This window comes from Tachysurus fulvidraco, chromosome 12 (genome assembly GCF_022655615.1).
Source record: "Tachysurus fulvidraco isolate hzauxx_2018 chromosome 12, HZAU_PFXX_2.0, whole genome shotgun sequence".
Classification (NCBI taxonomy): Eukaryota; Metazoa; Chordata; class Actinopteri; order Siluriformes; family Bagridae; genus Tachysurus; species Tachysurus fulvidraco.
The window spans coordinates 8,001,325-8,017,464 of record NC_062529.1 but is presented as its reverse complement, the minus strand read 5'-3'; the positions used below and the strand labels follow the sequence as shown (position 1 = coordinate 8,017,464).

Below are 16,140 nucleotides of genomic sequence, written 5' to 3'. Positions count from 1 at the left end.
AAATTCCTTCTTTCTTTTTTACTTTTTCTTTTTTTCTTTCTTTCTTTCTTTCTTTCTTTCTTTCTTTCTTTCTTTCTTTCTTTCTTTCTTTCTTTCTTTCTTTCTTCCTTTCTTTTTTCCTTCTTTTCCTTTTTCTTTCTTTCTTTCTTTCTTTCTTTCTTTTTTCCTTCTTTTCCTTTTTCTTTCTTTCTTTCTTTCTTTCTTTCTTTCTTTCTTTCTTTCTTTCTTTCCTTCCTTTCTTTCTTTTTAACCTTTCTTTCTTTCTTTCTTTCTTTCTTTCTTTCTTTCTTTCTTTCTTTCTTTCTTTCTTTCTTTCTTTCTTTCTTTCTTTCTTTCTAACAATTTCTTTGTTGCCAAGGCCATTTTAGATCAAATTAGCCATTTCATTTTAGCTTTCTTTCCCTTCATTTTTGTTGGGTTCCCTAAACATGTATCTTGACTATTCAGTTTATTATTGTAAGACAGAAAATTTAGTGTTTAAAATGTAATTAATACAAAATTACAAATAATTAATTGATTAATTAATTAGTCAATCAATCAATCAATCAATCAATCAATCAATCAATCAATTGATTTATTAATTTATTGATTGATTAATTACTTAATCAATTACTTGCATAAATGCATAAAAGCACTGTTTTACTTACACACATACTCTCACACACAGGCACTTAGACCAGGCCTGTAGATTAAGAATGCAACATACAGTATAACTTTCTTTCTTTTTAAATGATTTGATCTTCTGATTGTGACAGTAACAGTTAAAGTGTAAAAAAAAATATTTTACTGCTTTGTTCAGAATGATTTTGTTTCTCAACTTCATTAGCCCTCAATGAGCTGGCCAAAGAGAATTTTTATATGTACAGATTTTATTTAATATTTTCCAAATTATATTATCATTCATTCATTTTCTACCGCTTATCCGAACTTCTCGGGTCACGGGTAGCCTGTGCCTATCCCAGGCATCATCGGGCATCAGGCAGGATACACCCTGGACGGAGTGCCAACCCATCACAGGGCACACACACACTCCCATTCACACACACTCACTACGGACAATTTTCCATAGATGCCAATCAACCTACCATGCATGTCTTTGGACTGGGGGAGGAAACCGGAGTACCCGGAGGAAACCCCCGAGGCACAGGGAGAACATGCAAACTCCACACACACAAGGCGGAGGCGGGAATCGAACTCCCAACCCTGGAGGTGTGATGCAAACGTGCTACCCACTAAGCCACCGTGCCCCCTATATTATATTATATTATATTATATTATATTATATTATATTATATTATATTATATTATATTTATATTATATTATATTATATTATATTATTTTTCGACAATACAATACATAATGTAATAAAATGTTTTCTATACTTTTCAAATTCTTACATTATTCTTAAAAGCACAGGACGGTTTTGTCCACAGTGGGTCGCTGTTCCTGAATTTAAAGCGGGGGCGGGTGTCGTTTTTAAAATCTGATTGGTCGCGCCTCTTAGCGCAACAGTAAACCCTGGAATTTAATTGGCCCACAAATAACAGCGTTACTGGGTGTGTCAGGGATTTGCCTGTTTTCGTTTACCAAAGACATGGAAGAAAAGTCTGTTGACACTACATAGGATTATAATTTTATTTATACCTAATTATAATAATATTTAATAATACTATTTTGTTATTAAATATTATGATTAAATATTATTTAATAACAATATTCAAGAATAATAAAATATTATTAGTAAATGTAATTGACTAATAATATTTAATAATAAGCTATTGATATTAAATATTAATAGGAAATATTATTAGTAAATAATATTTACTAATAATATTTTATTATTACAATTATTTAATACAATACCAATAATATTTAATAATAAACTATTAATATTACATATTATACTTATTGATTAATTATTATTAATTATTATTTAAATTAGAACAATATTTAATAATAAAAATATTTTAGATATTTTAATTTATTTATTCTAATTATAATTATATTTTTATTAGCTTTCTTTTATTTATTAAAACAGATATCACAACACATTTAAACCAGTTGAAATCATTTCTTTAAAAGTTTATTATATATGCAAATAAAGGATTGTCTCATTAAACATGCATATATCTGTATACAAATTTGCATTCATTTACTGAAACGTTTTCTGGAAATCCCTTTATAATGTTATAATCTAGATTATATTATAGATACTATGCACTGTTATGAAAATTTCTTCATGCAATTTTAAAACTCTAAATTTTAAAAATCTAAAGTAAAATATATTCTCAACATATATTCAAAATAATATTTTTATTAGATTTGGGATAAGAATACATGGCATCTACAGAGACTTTTTTTGCACAGAGAAATTTTGAGAAAATGCAACATGTTTTACTGTTTACACTCTGTGTGGTTTATAAGATTAATAAAGGAAAATGAACATATGTTTCAGGAGAAAAAGCTTTACGGGGTTGTAAAACCTTTTTTTTCCAACGTACTAATTTCCAGCTATAATGAAGTGAAATTAACATAATTTCTATTGACATTTAATATTTTTATTCCTACAGTTCAAAAGCTGATCAATATCGATAGGATCAAACTTATAATTCCTGTCTGTGGTCTTAACCATCCAATTTATGTGTTTTTTATGTCTGAGTTGTGTTGTCTTACCACTATTTAAAAAATTCATTTAGAATCTAGAATATTTTGTAAGATTGTAACTCTAAATACAATCCAGTGTGGTGTTTTCTTTTTTTTTGCCATCTGTGAGCAAAGTCTTTAAACTGTATTTGTACTGAATGTGATACAACAGATCTTCAGTGCCAGACTTCACAGAGCATGCAGGAAATGCTCCAGATCAGTGTCAGCAAAACTGAACAGGAAACAACATGACTGAAGAGAAGGGTGGGCATCAAAGATTAACCATTCAACACCTTGTCATCACTATGAATGTCTTTTTTAAGCTTACTTCCTGTTTGAATGAGAACTGTATTTTTCCCTTTCTTTGGGTTTCTCTGTCATTTGTTTGACTGCCAGCACAATACTCAGATAAATAACCACAAAAGGAGAATGGTAATTTATCACTGTTTACTGAAAATGAGTATTAAATAATGAAAATAATATCATTAGCACAGTTCAGATAATTATCCATAAGAAGATCCATGAGTTTTCATAATTTTCCTGTATTTAAGATTTAAGGAATTGGCTATTTATTTCCAACAGAATACAATTGTATATATACATAAACATTTAATTAAGACAAACATCGTACAAAGACTTTGGCAAAAAAGAGTGCATGAATGATTATAACAAGTGAGTAAACAAAACATTGTGTTCATTACAAAGTGTACAAAAAGAGCAGAACAGAAAACAAAGAGAGAGTCCAGTGCATGTCTATGTTTATCCATGAGAATTAGCAGCTTTATAGTTTCAAAAAAGAGTCTCTGTATGACTTGCTCCAATCGGATTTAATTTGAGGCCGGTAACAACATGCTGATTGGTAGAGCCTTGGCTGTCGTTATCTTGTTGAGATTTCGAACCTCTGTTTGCCAGGAGGGGATCTTCTTGGTGGTCATGTGACGGCGAGCGTGTTTAGTAAGGTGGTCACTGCGCATGAAGCGTCTGTCGCAAACAGGACAGACAAATTTTTTCTCACCGGTGTGTGTTCGCCGGTGACGAGAGAGTTCATCAGAACGTGCAAATTTTTTGTCACAGCCCTCCCAGTTACAGCTGAATGGCTTCTCACCTGCAGGCACAGACAAAAAATATGATATGATATGAAAGGCTACATGCTTTTTGACCCCTATATAAACAAAAAGGATACTTGAGTAAACCAGAAGACCTGATTACACCTTACCTGTGTGAGTTCTAAGGTGTGCCTTGAGGTGAGAGCTCTTGAAATAGGTCTTCCTGCAGCCAGGGAAGCTGCAGACATAGTTGCGCCTACGGGAGAACTCTGATTGCGTGGCACAACTCTGCCCTGAGGGTAGGTATATTGGTGCTGGTGCCAGAGGCAGCAGTTTAGTGTTGCCCACGGTCACAACGGCCTGCTGTGGGCATTGTGGTGTCTGAGCCACCGATGCTTGAGGCATCACCAGCATCACAGTACCTTGTGGAACTGACGAACCAACAAAAATTGGCTGTGGCAGGAAAGACTTTGGACTCTGGATAAACGCTGTTGATATAAGTCCTGGTTGAGCCACTGGGAACATCTGGCATATAATGGGTGGAGTGGCCGTGGGAAGTGGTGAACTGGAAGTGTATTTGAAAGGGAACTTGTCACTAGAGGATCGGTTGCTGCTGTTCTGAGACGTTTCTGATGAGGTGCTGGATGTATGGGACTGGCATGGCGAAGAGGCTGATAAGGGAAACTCTGACTGTGTTGGCTGTTTTGGTGGCTGAATGTTTGTGGTGGCTGACTGATGACGTTGGATAGCGTATGGAATGTTCTGGTAAACTGAACTGTCAGCTGTATGCCGGATTACGCTAGTAGCCATGGCTCTGCCTGGTTGGGAGGAAGGTTTCTCATTTGGAGGAAACCACATGGGAGGTGACATCTCAGCACAAGAGGTCACAGAAGGTTGCTGGTGACTGGGACTGACAACACTGGTGCAAGTTTTTTTCAGAGGGCAGGATGACGTGGCCACTGGGGTGTGAGCAGTGGTCTCAACAAAACTGGGGCTGTGTGGCGGCGTCATACACTGTGGAAAGGGAAAGATGCAATATATTATCTACATGTTACAAGCGACAAGGTCTTCAAAATGAACACGCATGAAACCCTGGTACACTGCTTTCTAACAAAAAATATTTTTAGTGCACATGTTTTATCTTGAATCAGCCAAGTAATTAATTAGTTACTCAGGCTGAAGTCCATCCAACTTATCTAAAGCATGCCACATGTCTAGGCTACCATAAAACTATCTCACGGAGTTTAAGCAAACAAATCAGCACTGTAAAGATCCCTACTTGACATATCAGGGGTCCATGTGTTATTCTCTCACCTCTGGTGGGAAAGTTAACTATTTTTAACAAGGCTCATAAATGCTTATAACTAACTGTGTCTGTTGAGTTTCCTTACCAAAGTGGAGAGTGAAACAAAGTCTCCAGGGGTCTCTGGGGGTTCAGGGTGCAGGAGGGAGTCACAGGAATCAGAGGCCGGGGTCAGAGGACGAGGTTTCAAGCTGCTGGGTCTTTGGGTTGACTGAAACCATGAACTCATGCAGACAAGGGCTTCTGCCGCCTCCAGATCATTGGACTCTGGTACGCTGCATAATGACTGCTCACTGTCGTGCCTTTTCCTTGCCATATATGGTCTTTGAGTGTCCACCTGAGTTCCCTGAGAAGAAGAATACCTAATATAAGTATTGGCATAAGCTTAAATAGGACTTTCCGGATGTTTAGGTAAGAAAACAGCTTGAAAAAAAAAGCCCTTTGTGCTTCAGGAAGCAAACTATTCCCAATGTGTAAAACAGTGATTCACACCATACCCCTCCCATTTCTTTTTCTCTCTCTCTCTCTCTCTCTCTCTCTCTCTCTCTCTCTCTCATCTCTTTCTCTCTGTGTGTCTCTCTATCTATCTCTCTTTCTTTCTCTCTCTCTCTCTCTCCTTTCTCTCTGTCTGTCTCTCTTTCCTTTCTCTTTGTGTGTCTCTCTCTCTCTTGCTCTCTCTCCTTTCTCTCTCTTTCCTTACTCTTTGTGTCTCTCTCCTTTCTCTCTGTCTCTCTCTTTACTTTCTCTCTGTGTCTCTCTATCTCTATTTCTTTCTTTCTCTCTCTCTTTCCTTTCTATCTGTCTCTCTCTCGTTTCTCTGTGTCTCTCTATCTCTATCACTCTTTTTTATCTCTCTCCTTTCTCTGTCTCTCTCTCTCTCTTTCTTTCTCTCTCTCTCAGACAATAAACAGCAGAGATGTTTACAGACATGTTGACTTTAGTAGAGATTTCAGATTTTTTAGAAAGCTACCATTTAAAGAACATGTGAGGAACCTTTTGCGTGTGTGGTCTTAAAATTCATACACAAAATAAAATGTAGCCGGCTGGAAAATATACAAAGTGACGCTAACATTAAGTTTATATTGACAAATAGAAATCTAAAGTCTGCTCGTTATGTGAATCAACAACAACTCCCCCTATAGTAGGAATGATAACGTTAGTAAGAGGTAAACAAATGTGTTTATTTGTTCTTACCTGAGAAATTTCTTCCATATTCGGAAATAGTCGCGTTGACATGTCTTCAAAAATATATATATACACGAAAGAAAACACAGAACAAAGGAGTCCGTCAGACTAACGCCCGTGTAGTGACGACTGAGACCGGAATTTAATTCCTTTTACCACTCAGCTCTGGCCTCAGCTGAGTAAAACAAGTCATGGGGGAAAAAATAGAAAAACAAAATTCACAACAGACTGGCGGGTGGTAACATGCAACCAATGGAATACGAGCATGTGTAGCCGTTCGACCAATGGCGTACGAAAGGACGCGTGATCGGCGCATGTCAGAGCCGTGATTGGAGGAAGTAGGGTGCGCGGCTGTGGGTGGGCGTGTCGGGGGAGTCAGCAGTGTCAGAGCAAACTCGGTGAACCGCGTGCAGGGAAACTGGACGAAAGGTCACAAGCCATGAGTAAAACGTTATAGTAGTGAGTAATTATAGTAATACCGCTCGGTTGGCTCTGTTGGGTCAGCTGTAACTGGAAAAGTACTGCTTATACATGGCTCCTGTTTGAATTATTTTATTACGACAACTATTGGGGCATAATGATGCTGAAATAATGCAGAAATAATAATAAACAACAACAACAACAACAACAACAACAACAATAATAATATAATAATGCTTCTTTAGTTCACTGTTGGAACAACACCGTGACTCAAACTACATTATTCTGCATATTAAGCATATCACTACTCTTATTAAGGTATATAGGTGGCTTGGTGTATTAAATATTAGTTTGTTTTAATATTAAGAGCACCATTATTGTTCATCACATAGCACTTTATACTTTATACTATCAGGGTCGAAATATATCTAAGGAACGCTAGGCAGGAGAATTTACCCCTATGGGGTTTTGCAAGTCCATGCACACACATTTAGAATTAGATACAAGTTAGCATAAGCCAGCTCACGTTTTTTTTTTGGGGGGGATCTGGGAGGAAACCAGGCAACCCAGAGGAAACCATGCTGACACTGAGAGAGCAGGTGAAACTCAACAGCAACCCAAACTCAGGATCGAAGGCAAGCATAATATTGTGCTGCTCTAGAAATGATCTAAGCAATGCATTAGCAATCTGAATGGAACAGGAATTAGTAACACCGTTCCATAAGCAAATAATTTATTGATATTATTGATTAATAATGACACAAAACAGCCCTAAGTTGCAGATTACTCATGAACCACATTTACAGTACACATGCTCATTTAAGCATATTTGGGGACATTTATTGACAAATTAGACATAATTTGCACCATACCTTGAACTCAGACCCACACAAACATTTATGTGACCAACATGAATAGATATATCCAGTCTTGAGCCGACGTAACTCCTTAACTATGCCTTTAGGGCTTCTCAGTTTAGTTGGCTTTCAGTCACAATTTAGGACACGGAGCTTGTACATATGATAAAGCTAGGAGATTACATGGAGTGCCTGGAAATAATACATTTCATGGTCATAGATTGAGTAGCATATTCTTCATTACATATTGTAGTACCCAGTGAGGTAAAAAGTAATATGTTACTTTTATCATACTGTAAATGATCACATGATTAGAGTAATTATTGCAATGTACTATAAGTTTAGTATTTCTAAAGCTCCCAGTTCTGTCAGTAGGAATAATATTGACATGTCACACTCAAGCATCAGTATAGTCATGGTTATGAAGTAACATAAAACATGACCGGAGTGAGAAAAGAGAATTAATGATGGGAAGTTTATTTTATGTTTATTTTACTTTAAAAGTATATTCTGAATGAAGTAAATTCTTATTCCCCTTATGTTACTTATACTACAGCGGTTTGACAACAATTATAAAATGAAATACATTTATTATTTATTAAAGAGTGACACATCCTTCTTTTTAGCTGTTTATAGTAAGGTTTATTCTTGTGAAATAATTATTCTTATTCTATGAAGCAAGTAAGGCATCCTCAATAATGGCACTGGGAATGACTCTACTAGTACGTAAGACACACAAGAAAAAAAAGACACACAAAGGCTCCAATATGGTGAAATGAATGAGCCCTGGACCTAATGTACCTTTGCTGCTTCCTGTAAATTAAAATTAGCAGATTGATCATTTGTCTTTCTATAAAACTTGTATTTGATTCATCAAAATCTTTTAATACAGAAATCATTTATTCTTATTGCACAGAATAGTGCTTATGGGGATGAAACACAAAATGAATACAGAGGAAGAACTAAGACAAAGGAAACTCAAAGCAGACCTGGACACTGGTGGGTAATGTACCTGGGTTTCTGACAAAATTCCTGGGTTTTCCAAAAGAAGAAAAGGTAACCAGAAGAAAAGGTTCTTAAAGTAAAATTAAAATTTAATTGAGTTGTTAATTCTCACTGGAACTGAAAGATCCAAAGCTGTTCTAGCATGACAATGTCCCTGTGCACAAAGCCAGCTCCATTAAGACTGTTTACAAAGTTTAGTTTGGAAGAAATCTGCCCTGTGCACCAGTTGTCCAGGCCTTCAGGTCTTCAGTTCCACCAACTTACCAATGCTCTTCTGGCTGAATTACATAAACTCCTATAGAATTACTTTTAAAAGTGGAAAGTCTTTCCAGAAGAGTGGAGGTTATTATTACAGCAGAGGAGGTGGGGGTAGAAGGTAATGTTCATGAAGCACATTTGGAACAGTTTGAACCATTGAATTTCCGAGATATTGCACTATTTATCAGAAATCATTTGCAGAACATAGATCCCATTTAACACTTTCTGGATCATGGTACTAGTATAATACTGTGCATGTATGCATCTGGAGAAATGTTTAACTTGTTGGTTTGGGAATGAATGGAGGGGATGGAATTTTTTGTCATTTAGATATTGTGGAATTTTTGACACTTTCAGTGCTTGTGCTAATGAATTTGAATTTCCAATTTATGCTGGTTTTACTCTATTTTCCATTCTCAGAGACGTTAATATTTACCATAGCTTTGTTTTTTTGTACCTTTCTTCTGAGCTCTTGCCATGGCAATACAACACCTGAAAGCTTTTGCTTTCTCAATTAAAGCAGCAGATCCGAGGGTAAAAATAAAAGTCACCTGGCAGAAAAGGCAGTTCACAGAAGCACATGGACTGTGAAACATTTGCACACAACTCTGTTTTAAACCTTTGAATGCATGCTAAATATGTATTTTATTCATTATGCTGTTTATTATCATTTTTTAAATTATTCTTATTATTTATGCTGTTAGTATGTTGCCATCTCCTCCACCAAGACACGCTTTTCCCCCACTGCTTTTGTCAAAACAAATCTGGTTATGTTCTCTGCCTGCTGGGATTTTGCTGTTAGCAATGACCAAATTAAACAGAGTTGCATCAGCTACTACTCCTCTGCCACCTGTAATTAAAATGGGCTATGGTCACTTTGAAAGAAAAAAACAAACAAACAAAAAAATCCCCTATCATCCTGTTTTTGGTTTTCTACTTCCTGGATGTGCCTGAGTCAGCCCACTGAGGAGGTGTGGAGGTCATTAGGAGGACAAGCCTCTTCCTGAGTCACGTAACCACACCGATGCAGAGCAGGCACATTGCCAATTGTGTAGGAATGAGGGGGAAAATATATGACATGCATGTGATGTGTGGGCAAAGGTAGTGATATAAGTGGGACAAGAGGAGCATGGAGACTGGAGGAAAGGTTACGTAGGCCACATCACACCCAATCCCACCCCCCAGAATAGTGCACTTCTGTTCTGTGTAGCTACTGAGGGGACTGTGGAAATGTGAGGTGCACTATTCCTGGTAGGGTTAAGTATAGACTAGCATACTGCTTGTGGCTCAGTGGCGGCCAAACTCAGTGGAAAGTCTCAATTGGTGTTAGTCGCAACAGCAGTCGTGATGACACGTTGATACACTGATACTCCTGCATTTGAGCCTTCTCTTATGGGTGCATATATGGGTGAAAGGGCAAGGTGATTTGTTTTGTTGAAGTCTGAACGTCAGCAGGTCTGGTCCTACTGTGTGAGACACACGTAGGCATGCAGCAAAACCTGTATGGTTTAAAACTTTATATGTACATTACACAACTTTTTTGAAAAGGGCCACCTTGATTTGCACTTATTAATTTCTTGGTGTTTAAAACTCCAAATTCCAAAAGAATTATGCTCAAAACTGAGCAATTCATTTCTTTAATCCTTTTGAACAACTAAACAATCAGGTTTCAAGGTGAGGCACTGTTTACACATAGTAGCTTTATTAGAAGGTTCAACACTCGGTTATATTTAGCTTTCCTTACGTATGTGTTTTTGTAGCAGAGAGGCAGGTAAATCTGTAAAAAAAAAAAAAATCTCCTGAGTACATATCAGGGAAAATCTCACATTTTTTCACTTGATAACCAAAGTAATTGTGAGTAAATCATTTTAGGTGACAATATGTCTGAAAAAACATGTCTGTGAAATTCATGTGTTTTTTATTGGTCTTTAACTTATTTTTGATTTTATAGTTTTATGCATGACAAGCAGCCATGTATCCTTTTTGTACTTATAGACTCTACTCTTTTTCAGCCTTAAATACAGTGACTTTGAATCATAAGAATCTTCTGCTGTTTTCATGAGGGCAGTCAATAATGGTATTGTCTCTGTCTGGTAGCCTATTGGTTGAGGTGTTGCACTACTGATCAGAAGGTCATGAGTTCAAATCCCAGGTTCACCAAGCTGCCACTGATGGGCCTCTGAGCAAGGCCCTTAACCCTTAATTGTATAAATTGTAAGTCATTCTGGATATGGGAGTCTTGTAAATGTAACATTAACAGAACACTCCATTCAAACACCTCTAAAGCCTGACAATGGCTGCAAAAGAATGCTCATGTTACCATCTTTGAACAGTATCTGAATGAAAAAAATTCCTCTTCTTATTATTGTTTAATATATTGTTCTTTTCTATTTTAAGAACCCATGTTTATAGCCATATTGTTGTCTCAGGAACAAATCAATGATGAGCTTCCATGAAAGCTTTTGGATTGAATTACTCTGCAAGAGCACTGGTATCTGAAAAACTCATACTTGCAAGTGAACTCTCGATGTTCACGTATCATGACATATCATTTATGGGCACGTCACAGCAAGTTAATCAAACTCCAATCATCATCCGTTATACAACTGCACCCTTGTCACAGAACACAGAACGACAGTGCAGTCTTGTTGCATTCTAATGTGTAAATTATTTGCTGCACATTCAGATTTCAACGTTTTTTTTCAGTGTACTTGACAGAAATCCTTGTGTATTGTTATAAACAAATATTTCAAATGCATTCAAGTTTACAACTACACTGTCTGTTATGCTCCTTTAATAATACAGAATTTTATTCATAGCATGCTTATAAAACAAAATACGCTACTGAATATAATATTACTTATAAAATCTAAGAATGAATCAGTATGATGCAAGCCATAACATGGCCTAAACAGGCCTGTCTGACTCACAGACTGATCCCCTTCATTGAAATGCGCATGTGCTGAAGTCAGGACACCTAAACACAAACAGCAGGACACACCTAAAACACAGACAAGCAGTACTTCTGTAAACTGAGAGAAGAGGAGAATTAAAGACAAATTCATTTGCATGCAGACATTTTTTCTGCCTTTTGTATTTGTATTAAGTAGTTGATATAGCAGATGTATAGACAATGGAAATGACAATGGAAATAAATTTCTTTTGTCTTCTTGAATATTGACACACTGCTGCGCTCCCAAAAAAACAACAACAAAAGAAAAAAACTGGCATGCCTAAGTTTAAGAGGCTGGACAAAAATGATTATAATACGTTACACTTTACAACCAAAAATAATTCAGTTTGTTATTTCAAAAATAAATAAATGCAAAAACATGTAAAAATGAACACCTCTCAATACTACCGACAGTTAATTTATCACCTTCAGATCAGATTAGGCCCATCTGATCACCAGACCATAAATTCAATCCCAGTACTGCCAGGTTGCTGGGCCCTTGAGCAAGGCCCTTAACCATCCACTATTCTTTTGTATAAATGAGATAAAAGTAAGTCTGCTGCAAAATGCTGTAAATGTTCAAATGGAAATCAGTTCCATGACATCCTAAACAAAGGCTGTTGGTTTACAGTAAAAAATAACACTATTGTGGTGGGCACAAAAGCATCACAGAACACACAACATGTCAACACTTGAGTTAGATGGGTTACAAGAACAGAAGACTTCTTTCAGTTAACAACAGGAATCTGAGGCCAGCTGAAACAGAGCAGGAAATGGAGATACAGGTCATTATTAAGTAGCTATATTGATGGTCATGTGCTGTCTCTTTTTTTGATGATTAGCACCCAGACATTTATTGATTGCATATTTAATCAACCCTCTCTTCCATGGGACAATATTTGGTAGAGCCATCTTTGGCTGTCATTACAGCAGCAGGTCTCCTGGTATAAGTCTTTGTCAGATTTTCACATCTGGATTCTGATATTTTACCAATTAAAATAATCTTGCATTTTTAAGCATTTCAAGCCTTTTTGTAGTTTAAATGAGGTTTCACTTTGAATGTGTATTGAGCTTAAGAACTGAGTGTCTCCCAAATGGCTGGGATACACCTTGTTGTCTAGCCAGATATCTTTAAACTTTAATCATGGTCTCGTACAGCTTGGCTTGGTATTGTTACAATTGTTATCAACCAAATGGTCACTTTAAATGGTAATCGCGTTCACGTAGACCCTTTGTTAGTGGCGATCCTTGATGTCCTGCTGCCGCTCCCATACTAACGATTGAATCAAGTTTATTCATTTAGAGTTCTAAACATATTACCTTATGATACGTACAGTAAGCCTTTTTAGGAATGAGCTCTTTTCGATGTGTATCTTGGAGTGGAATCTTGGTGCATTTATCTGTAATTTCTCATTTTTTTTCTTAATTCCTCTCTTTCACTTTTACAGATGCTTTCAGTGTTTGTTTAAGCAGAGTCTACAAATCATGTCAGTCAGATTTGTTGCTGCTTGTTCCATTCTCTTTGTCACCAGGTAGATTTATATGTAATGTTATATGTCTTTCTATCCTCTCTATATATAACTATATATAATTGAAGTGTTACATCACAGATAATTAAAGGTGTGTCACCTTTCTGACAGGTAGAGAACAAAGCAATCGAAGCAAATGCCCTATTGTTAAGACCATTATCCCATCAGAAAATTTGGTGTGAAGTACCTTTTTGTTTGGTTCATAGACATGTAATGCATTTAAAGAACAGGAAGTGAGTATGTACAAGGAAAGCCTGGGAACAGCTGTGTCCTCAAAATCCCTTCTTTCTTCACATCCCTTCACTCCAATATGCACAAAGCTTCATAATGTACTTATAAGTGAGGTAAAGCACTACACTTATCAAGGAATAATAGAGTACATGTAAAAAAGCAAAATCCCAGCAGCTATGTTACAGTGTTAGGGCACTTCCACATGTCTGTTATTTCTTCTATTAAATGTTAAATACATAAAAAAAACTTTATCTGCCCATGTTGAGGTTTTAGTAATATGCTAAACCAGATGACCAAAAGAGACGAGAAGATACAAGATTTACTGTACAAGATTGTAGAGAAATAAATAGACAGTGAAACAGTAACAAAAAAGGGCGAGAGGAAAAAGGGAGTAAACAGAAAGCAGATGGCTAACCACAGTGAGCTGTGGCGTCCAGGCATCGGCTGCCTGGTTAAAGTCTAACCAGATCTCTCTTCCACTTATCTGCAGCACACTGCTCCTAGCGTGCTTGTAAACATTAGAAACTCGCCTCCTACACACACCTCAATCTCAGCCTTCTCAAGAGACTTCCATCTTGTTTTACAATCAAGGATAAGTCAACATGCCTCTTTGAGTCATGCTGTTGCATTACAATGCACTTGGGTCTATTGTTTAATAATATAAGGAGCTAGACTCTGCTTGGATGTGGTCTCGAACCTCTTTGATTTGTCCTAGAAGTGCTTTTTATATTATAACAATTCTAAATTTAATGCTGTCCAAAACAGAAATGCAAATGTGCAAGCCTTATGTGTCATGTTTTTTTTAAGACACTGTGAGTCTATAGATCAGTATAGGGTTGTGGAACGCAGGGGTATTTGAGGACACGGATTCTCTGAGTCGCTCCATTTCCACGCCTACATCCTGTCCTCCAGACAGATGGGTCATTGGATCACAGACCCTGTTGCCAGGACGACTGCTTTGGCTGCAGCCAATAGAAAACCACACGACAAATGGCTAATCACAACAGCCAAGCAAAGCTGGCTTTTATTGTGACTAAAAGAAAATGTGTGCACATAATAACAGCTAAAGAAATACAGCAAAGAATATTTTTGAATCTTTTCTACTCTGATATACATTGCCAGATGACCCTAACATCAAGTCTAAGATGTAGCTGTAAGGATCAACAAATAGCACTGTAGGAGCTGACAGAAATACAAATTTACCCTGTGCATAAATACATCATAGTTTTATAGTGTTGATTTCATATAAAAAGCATTTAACATGTAACAGTATATAACAGCAATGCACATTTTTCAAAAAAATATAAAAAAAATACCCCACCCATAATACAATAAATATATAGATAAGTACTTTAATAAAAAAAAAAAAAGTCAGTAGATAAAAACCCTGATGCTATAGAGTCTGTAGTTTAAAAAAAAACCACTCCAAATAGAATGATCGTGAAAGACAAAAATTAAGACCAAATTTAAGAGGAAGCAATGATCTGTGGACACTGAATAAAACTACTGATAATCTAAATGTAATACTATTGACTTGGCACGCTGTATCAAGAAACTCTTGCATGTCATGTCTTGCATGGTAGTTCAGGTTCTGTATGAGTAATTTATCCTGCAGTGTTGGAAAAGTTTATTATTGTTGGGATGTATTAGAAACTTATTATCAGGGAAAGCTCTTTAGATCGGAAAAAAATATCACAAAATTATTATTTTTTTCATTAAAATCAATAGTGTCTGACTAGTGTCTTGTTGAATTTAGTTTATTTATTAGGATTCGTCGTCTAGCAAAAATCTGCTTGGACTCTACATGGAATTCATGTTCCTCTGCTTGTTTTTGGATTCCTCAAAACAAAAAAAACAAAAAACAAAAAAAATCCTCAATTGAATGCAGAACAAGAACTTTCTGCTGCAGAATGACAGAATTTACTTTAAGGACATATTAATTGTGTATCACATTTGTATATAGAAACATAATATGCATTTATTCACACATACGCACACAAGCAACACTGGTGACACAGATCCTCATCGAGCTGTTCAGCAAAGGGTTATGCTGTACACACTAAATACTGCTCAGTGTTTATGTATAATTACAGAAACCAGTGAGAATGCCCTAGAATCCCTCTAACAGCAACAATACCCCATTTACTGCCTGAATTCAGCTCTCACCTTTAAATATCAGGATCTCCAGTGCAGTTGGTTTTAAAGCTCTGTAACACCAATTAAATATTAGGATATCTTTCTTTTGAGTAAATCTTTCTCAGATTCTCAGACTATTAAAGACAGAATATTTGCTTTTTTGTACATTCCAAAAATAGAACATATGGCTCAAAACTTCAGGATATATATATATCAAAGCATGTACATTTTCATACACTTTACATACACTTCTCATGTCATAGATGCACACACAAAATAGGATTTGAGGAGAAAATCCTAGGTTTAGCTACATGTAGGAAACCACAGATTAGAAGTGCATGAAAGGCCTGAGGTACCTCCAAGGCCATGGACACAGACATAGATGCATGTAAACAGTCCATATTTGGGGAAGATGGCTTTTAAATCTCAGTGAGAGTGAGCTTCACCATTCCACCTATTTCCTCCATCTGGATCTGAAAGGTGTCTTCGTTGGAGTAATGCTTGATAATATTATCGTCCATGTTGACCAGGATTCTGTTAAAATGACACAATTCGTTTTTTTAGCAACTCACA

The 16,140-nt window shown here is 36.4% G+C and overlaps 2 protein-coding genes across 6 annotated transcripts in view; both read right to left on the bottom strand.

Moving 5' to 3' along the window:
* Window positions 1-3,077: 3,077 nt before the first annotated feature.
* klf11b (Kruppel-like factor 11b) lies at window positions 3,078-6,366 on the bottom strand. Its single transcript, XM_027172726.2, has 4 exons — window positions 6,188-6,366; window positions 5,082-5,339; window positions 3,861-4,704; window positions 3,078-3,749 (listed from the first exon to the last, which is right to left on the bottom strand). The coding sequence occupies exons 1-4, from the start codon at window positions 6,227-6,229 to the stop codon at window positions 3,472-3,474; spliced, it is 1,422 nt and encodes a 473-aa protein (XP_027028527.2). The 5' UTR covers window positions 6,230-6,366; the 3' UTR covers window positions 3,078-3,471.
* An 8,060-nt stretch (window positions 6,367-14,426) lies between these two features.
* The window catches only part of grhl1 (grainyhead-like transcription factor 1), a 37,631-nt gene continuing 35,917 nt past the window's right edge, over window positions 14,427-16,140 (bottom strand). For all 5 annotated transcript variants that reach the window (XM_027172465.2, XM_027172468.2, XM_027172464.2 and 2 more), the window contains one exon: window positions 14,427-16,101. In XM_027172465.2, coding sequence (XP_027028266.1) covers window positions 15,987-16,101 — 115 coding nt within the window. In that variant the 3' untranslated portion in view covers window positions 14,427-15,986. The remainder of the gene's footprint in view (window positions 16,102-16,140) is intronic.